The sequence below is a fragment of the Lissotriton vulgaris genome, chromosome 2_1 (genome assembly GCF_964263255.1).
Source record: "Lissotriton vulgaris chromosome 2_1, aLisVul1.2, whole genome shotgun sequence".
Classification (NCBI taxonomy): domain Eukaryota; kingdom Metazoa; phylum Chordata; class Amphibia; order Caudata; family Salamandridae; genus Lissotriton; species Lissotriton vulgaris.
Window position 1 is genome coordinate 2,121,109,117 of NC_141687.1, and position 6,392 is coordinate 2,121,115,508.

The 6,392-nt window shown below is 45.9% G+C and overlaps 1 protein-coding gene across 2 annotated transcripts in view; it reads left to right on the forward strand.

Moving 5' to 3' along the window:
* The window catches only part of LOC147733803 (threonine--tRNA ligase 1, cytoplasmic-like), a 242,167-nt gene extending 237,331 nt beyond the window's left edge, over positions 1–4,836 (forward strand). For both annotated transcript variants that reach the window (XM_086958398.1, XM_086958397.1), the window contains one exon: positions 4,443–4,836. In XM_086958398.1, the coding sequence (XP_086814524.1) occupies positions 4,443–4,591 (149 nt within the window). In that variant the 3' untranslated portion in view covers positions 4,592–4,836. The remainder of the gene's footprint in view (positions 1–4,442) is intronic.
* The last annotated feature ends 1,556 nt before the right edge of the window (positions 4,837–6,392 follow it).

The window sequence follows — 6,392 nt, forward strand, 5'->3', positions numbered from 1 at the left end:
ACTTGGTGTGGTAGGGTCGGTGTCTGTCCCTCCTTTAATGGTTGGCTCCACCTGGTGTGGTAGGATCGGTGTCTGTCCCTCATTTAATGATTTGCTCTACCTTTTGTGGTAGGGTCTGTGTCTGTTCCTCCTTTAATGGTTGGCTCCACCGGGAGTGGTAGGGTTGGTGTCTGTTCCTCCTTTAATGGTTGGCTCCACCTGGTGTGGTAGGGTCGGTGTCTATCCCTGCTATAATTGTTGGCTCTACTTAGTGTGGTAGGGTTGGTGTCTGTCCCTCCTTTAATGGTTGGCTCTACCGGGTGTGGTAAGGGCGGTTCCTGTCCTTCCTTTAATGGTGGTGTGGTAGGGTCGGTGTCTTTCCCTACTTTAATGGTTGGCTCCACCTGGTGTAGTAAGGTCGGTGTCTGTCCCTCCTTTATTGGTTGGCTCCACCTGGTGTGGTAGGGTCAGTGTCTGTCCCTCGTTTAATGGTTGTCTCTACCTGGTGTGGTATGGGTGGTTCCTGTCCTTCCTTTAATGGTGGTGTGGAAGGGTCAGTGTCTGTCCCTCCTTTAATGGTGGTGTGGTAGTGTCAGTGTTTGTCCCTTCTTCAATGGTTGGCTCTACCTGGTGTGGTAGGGTAGGTGTCTTTCCCTCCTTTAATGGTTGCTCTACCTGGTGTGGTAGGGTCAGTGTCTGTCCCTCGTTTAATGGTTGTCTCTACCTGGTGTGGTAAGGATGGGTCCTGTCCTTACATTAATGGTGGTGTGGAAGGGTCAATGTCCGTCCCTCCTTTAATGGTGGTGTGGTAGGGTCGGTGTCTGTCCCTCCTTCAATGGTTGGCTCTACCTGGTAGGGTCGGTGTCTCACTCCTTCAATGGTTGGCTTCACCTGGTGTGGTAGGGTCAGTGTCTGTCCCTTGTTTAATGGTTGTCTCTACCTGGTGTGGTAAGGGTCGTTTCTGTCCTTCCTTTAATGGTGGTGTGGAAGGGTCAGTGTCCGTCCCTCCTTTAATGGTGGTGTAGTAGGGTCGGTGTCTGTCCCTCCTTCAATGGTTGGCTCTACCTGGTGTGGTAGGGTCAGGGTCTGTCCCTCCTTTATTGGTTTTCTCTACCGGGTGTGGTAGGGCGGTTCCTGTCCTTCCTTTAATGGTGGTGTGGTAGGGTCAGTGTCTGTCCCTCCTTTAATGGTTGGCTCCACCTGGTGTGGTAGGGTCAGGGTCTGTCCCTCCTTTATTGGTTTTCTCTACCGGGTGTGGTAGGGTGGTTCCTGTCCTTCCTTTAATGGTGGTGTGGTAGGGTCAGTGTCTGTCCCTCCTTTAATGGTTGGCTCCACCTGGTGTGGTAGGGTCGGTGTTTGCCCCTCCTTTAATGGCTGGCTACACCTGGCGTGGCCTTGTCTAGGAAAGCTCTGGTGGGTGGTTGGGTCAGTATCTGTCCCTCCTTTAATGGTAGCTCCACCAGGTTTGGTGGGGTCGGTGTCTGTCTCTGCATTAATGGTTGGCTCCACCTGGTGTGGTAGGGTCGGTGTCTCTCCCTCCTTTAATGGTTGGCTCCACCTGGTGTGGTAGGTCCTGGTGTCTGCCCCTCCTTTAATGGTTGACTCCACCTGATGTGGCCTTGTCTAGGAAGAAAACTGGTTTGTGGTGCCGGGGGCTTCACAGCTGACCCGCATGCGGATTCCTGAGTGCCCCCCTTACAGTACTGCTCCTGCTGAACCCAACTCTGTGCAGTATTTTGAGGACTGACCTCTTTGTTAAGGACACTGGGGCTGACTCCTTTCTTGGGTTGCGCTCAGTTTTGGAGTTTGAACCAAGGGGCCAATCTTCCCTCGGCCATGGTGATGACACTAACATAAAGTACTAAACCAAAAATCGATTCCTCCCTACGAGTAATGGTAGAGCTTTGTTCCTAAATGCACACCATGCTAGCAGTCCCCTCAGATGCTTTTTGCATGCCTCTGGTTTGTGTGTCGGATGTCTTTTCAACATTCTCCATGTGGTGAAAACTGTTGCTGGTACAAACTACAGAACCCAAATCACATACGTCACACACTAAACGATGACGTAAAGGTAACTACTAGAATACATAAACCCTTCTCCTCCTCCTTTAAAACGTATAGAGAACGAGATTATTCTTGCATATGGCTGGGTCCAAACTGGAATGGCATGGTGAGCAAATAAACGATGGATTTAGGCCCAGATCTCTGTACTGGGGTGAATGTATGATATTGTTCTGCATTCTGTCCATCATTAGCTCTTTTTGCAATAATCAATCAATCAATCAATCAATCAGCATTTATATAGCGCGCTAGTCGCCATGGAGGGGCTGGGGTGAGAGGGTTATACAGGCGCAGCAACTTGATTTGCATCCCTGTATTGTACTCTAAAGGTTTATCCTCAAATGTGTTTAGCAAAAAACAGGATGTACCTTTCTTGCAGCGAGTTCCTTTTAAGGGACGAGGCATAGAACAATAAACTAGGAAGCTGGTTTCCGGTCCAGGGAAGACATGGCTTGGCAGTTCGGGCTGGACTGTTCCCATGAGCCACAAGGTCAGACTGATTTGCATATGGCCATGTCTGAACTGGGGTGGCAGAGTGGGCTAAAGAACGGTGATGAATTAAACCTAGATCTGTTGACTGGGTGTGAGTGTTTGATTGGTTCAGATGCTCCGTTCATCACCACCCCCTTTTGTACCGCTTTTGGACGCCATAAGTGTGGCAGGGTATGCTCAGACGTGAGTCCCTTGCTCACTTTGCCACTGGATTCAAGCAAGCCGGGCTGAAGACGGCTGGAATGCCAGAAATAGGTCCTCGGAAGCTTGTTTCCGGTCCATGGAAGACATGGCTTGGCAGTTCGGGCTGGACTGTTCCCATGAGGCACAGGGTCAGACTGATTTGCATATAGCCATGTCTGAACTGGGGTGGCAGAGTGGGCTAAAGAACGGTGATGGATTAAACCTAGATCTGTTGACTGGGTGTGAGTGTTTGATTGGTTCAGATGCTCCGTCCATCACCACCCCCTTTTGTACTGCTTAGAACAATAAACTAGCAGCTATAGTTATGTTATCTTGATCTCTCTTAGTCCCGCAATTCAGAGCATTCGTATACTTTATAAGACTTTCATAACAAATACAGATACTGCTGCCTCATTGACCTAACAATAGTTTATCCTTCCAACAGTAGGGCCGTTTGTAATACTTGGATGAAAGAAGTGGGTATCACCCCTGCATGTCAAAAACTATCACTTCAGTTTAAGTACATTTATAACATAACATGTATTATGTAAAGCGCACTTCCAGAAGGGTATCTTGGCGCTGAATAACAGATGTTTGTTGTTACGCAACTCAATGGTACTCATTTGATCGACCTCAGAAGGATAAAAGGCTGAGTGGACCCGCCAGGATTTGAACCCGCGACCATGAGGTCGAACACAGGCTCCCTATTATAGACAAATCAGACCACTAAGCCACCAGACCCGGCTAATCGACTTTCTATGGACGAACAATCCACGGAAACCAGTATTGGCTATAAGGATGAGTCATTTACCCCCATGGATGCTTTCTCTGGTGGATGTTGCCTTTGCCCGCACATTGATCATCTCTGCCCTTGCCCTCCATGAAGTTATCGGTGGGTTGTGCTTTGATACTTGTAGATATTGCTTCCGGTCGTGACTGCCATTTTACGGCAGTGCATTTGGGGACTCCCAGCTTATGAACAGCTGGGCGCAAGCGTTCCAGGTGCAGCTCGATGCCCGAATGGAATGTTATTGATTATTTGTTGGAAGCCATCAGAAAAAAAAACGAAATGTATTTATTCGCCAACAGGATCCGTCCTTGAAATCCATTTGTAATATTTGAATTATTCACTTCTCTTATGGATAGGGTTGCCTGTTTTGCTTTAGGTTTTCTGCGTTTTTTTTGCCATCAACTGTAAATGTCTGAGGTGAGATCTGCTCATTTTGTGATGCTCCGCCCACCTAAGTAGAGGCACTAACTTGTAGTATATCACTTTTAGATAGAATTCTATGCACATAGTTATGATCTAGAACTGTAGAAGTGTTCCTTGTGTAACATTCCTTGGCTATCAGTTACATGAAAAGAAGTCCTGCCAGCTGTACTCTTGTTTCATGTAACTGATAGCTAAGGAATGTTACACAATGAACACTTTTCACAGTTCTAGATCATAACTACATGCATAGAATTCTATCTTAACGTGATATACTACATAACTGAAGATGAAAGTATGCGTTTGTTGGAAGAACAATATAAATCAGGTGTGAAAACGTGATTATCCTATTTTACAATTTTGTAGCTAATATTGTGGTTGTAAAAGTGGATCTGAAATTCCCCTAAAGAATAATGTGCTGCTGCCATCTTGTGACCAAATAGTATACAACATTTTGTCGGATTAGCTTGTGATAATGCATCTCACAGATAAGTAGTAATTCGGTTCTTCTTTGCAGTTGTTGGGGAAAAGGAAAAGGCAAACGATGCTGTCAACGTGCGAACAAGAGACAACAAGGTTCATGGAGAAGTATCGGTAAGCGCAGCCATCGAGAAGCTCAAGAAATTGAAGAAGTCCTACTCAAAGAATGCGGAGGAAGAATTTTAAAGGTCTTCAGCTTTGAGAGACACCCATGCCAGCCCTGGTGTCCATAAGCACAGGACTTCTGTTTCACTGTGAAATGTTACGTTGGGAAACTGGGCCTAGATCTCCATTCAGGATAACAGTCAATTAGTTTTGATGCAAGTCTTGTGAGATTTCTGGAATTTGTAAGTGAAGCGACAGAATGAACTTCTACACAACTGGTGTACCCACAACATCCTTATAATGGCCATAATAAATAGAAATGTCTCGAAGAATTTGTCTGTCTGCGTACTCACTCCATCCTGGCTTTATGCATGTTTGTATACGTGTTTCACACCTGTGCCCAGTGATAGTGAATGTACAATGATCTTCCTTGAATGATCACTTCCTGAAACCAGCCAACAACACCAAGGCATGCGTGTGAATAGTGCTGGATCTAGGACTGTCTCTAGTTTCAAGGAAACTCACTCATGTGCAGTCAAAACTTAGTTGGATAGTTTGATTCCACCTCCACGCTTTGAAGAAACAAACGTTTATAATTGATGGTGAAAGGTGACTGTGCAAGAAGTACGTTTTTTGAAAATCAGTTGGGTTATATGTGATGTTTTTTGGAGAGGCTTGTTTTTCTAAAGACATTGTTGACATTGCAGACTGTGATACCCGGGGCAAAGCCCCCTAGTGAGGTGCAAGGAGTGTGAAATGGGTTGTGGGACCTAGTGGTGTGCCACAAGTTTGAGGTCCAGGAATTTTGAGCGTTGGAGGGACGCAGGCAGTGTGATGGCTTGAAGGAAGGACAGGTTACTCCCAGGGGAGGGTTACAAAGTAGAAGGCAGTATGAAAACTATGGCCGACAGTGCTGGCAAGTTGCAGAAAGGCCGGGGCTCGTGCCCCACTGTTGGTTGGGCTCATGATGCCACGGGGTCAAGTACTGTAATTGGAAGTGATCAGGTTCAGTATTGCAAGAGTCAGAGTGCACGCCGGCAACTGCTGGCTGCCTTTGGAGTAGACTTTGTTTTTAGAATGTGCATTAGAAGTGTATAATATCTTCTGAAAGTGAACTGTGATGGAAGCCACGGGCCACAGAGACATGCGGAGTGAACTCGCTGGAGCAGGGATGGCTCTCAGCTTGTATATGTTAGACAGATTGGGCCAACAGTTGTATTTTAGTCTATTTCTATACATTCAAAGAGAGCAGGCAGGGCTCAAAATAAACATTTTACTACACCTGCAGGTCTAGTGACCTAACTGTAATGACCTTGAACCATGAACTAGTGTCAAATTATGAAATCCTAGGTAAATTATTTGTCTTAAGGAGCCACCTTTGTCTTTGTTATCACATAAGAGAGCACCTTCTAATATTTCCAATTGCAATACTTCTGATGTACAAAAAAAACTTTTATTTACTAGACTAAATGTTTTCTTCATACATAACTTTAATCAAGTACATATACAGGGTACACATGATCCCTGGCTTGCTTCTTTAGTCCAGATGTATGACCGTTTTTTTCGGCCACAAATGGGAAATCAGCCTGTTTGCGACCGCAAAAAGAAGGGTGGTGGTATGTACAAATGCTATTTTGAGAGTAGGTGTCTTGCAAAATCGTGTTTGCGAATCTGTATTAGGATGGGGCGTGCCAAGGGCGTCCCTTCCTAATAGAGAGTTAGAATGGTATGTACCATTGTTTTGCTACCGCATTAACACTTCCAATTTACCACTTATTTTAAGTAGGTGGTAAGCCACTCACTAACAGGAAGGTGTCCTCAGGGACCTCCTTTCCCTTTGTGAATGGGTGTGAAAATATTAAGAAGAGCAGGCAGTAGTTGG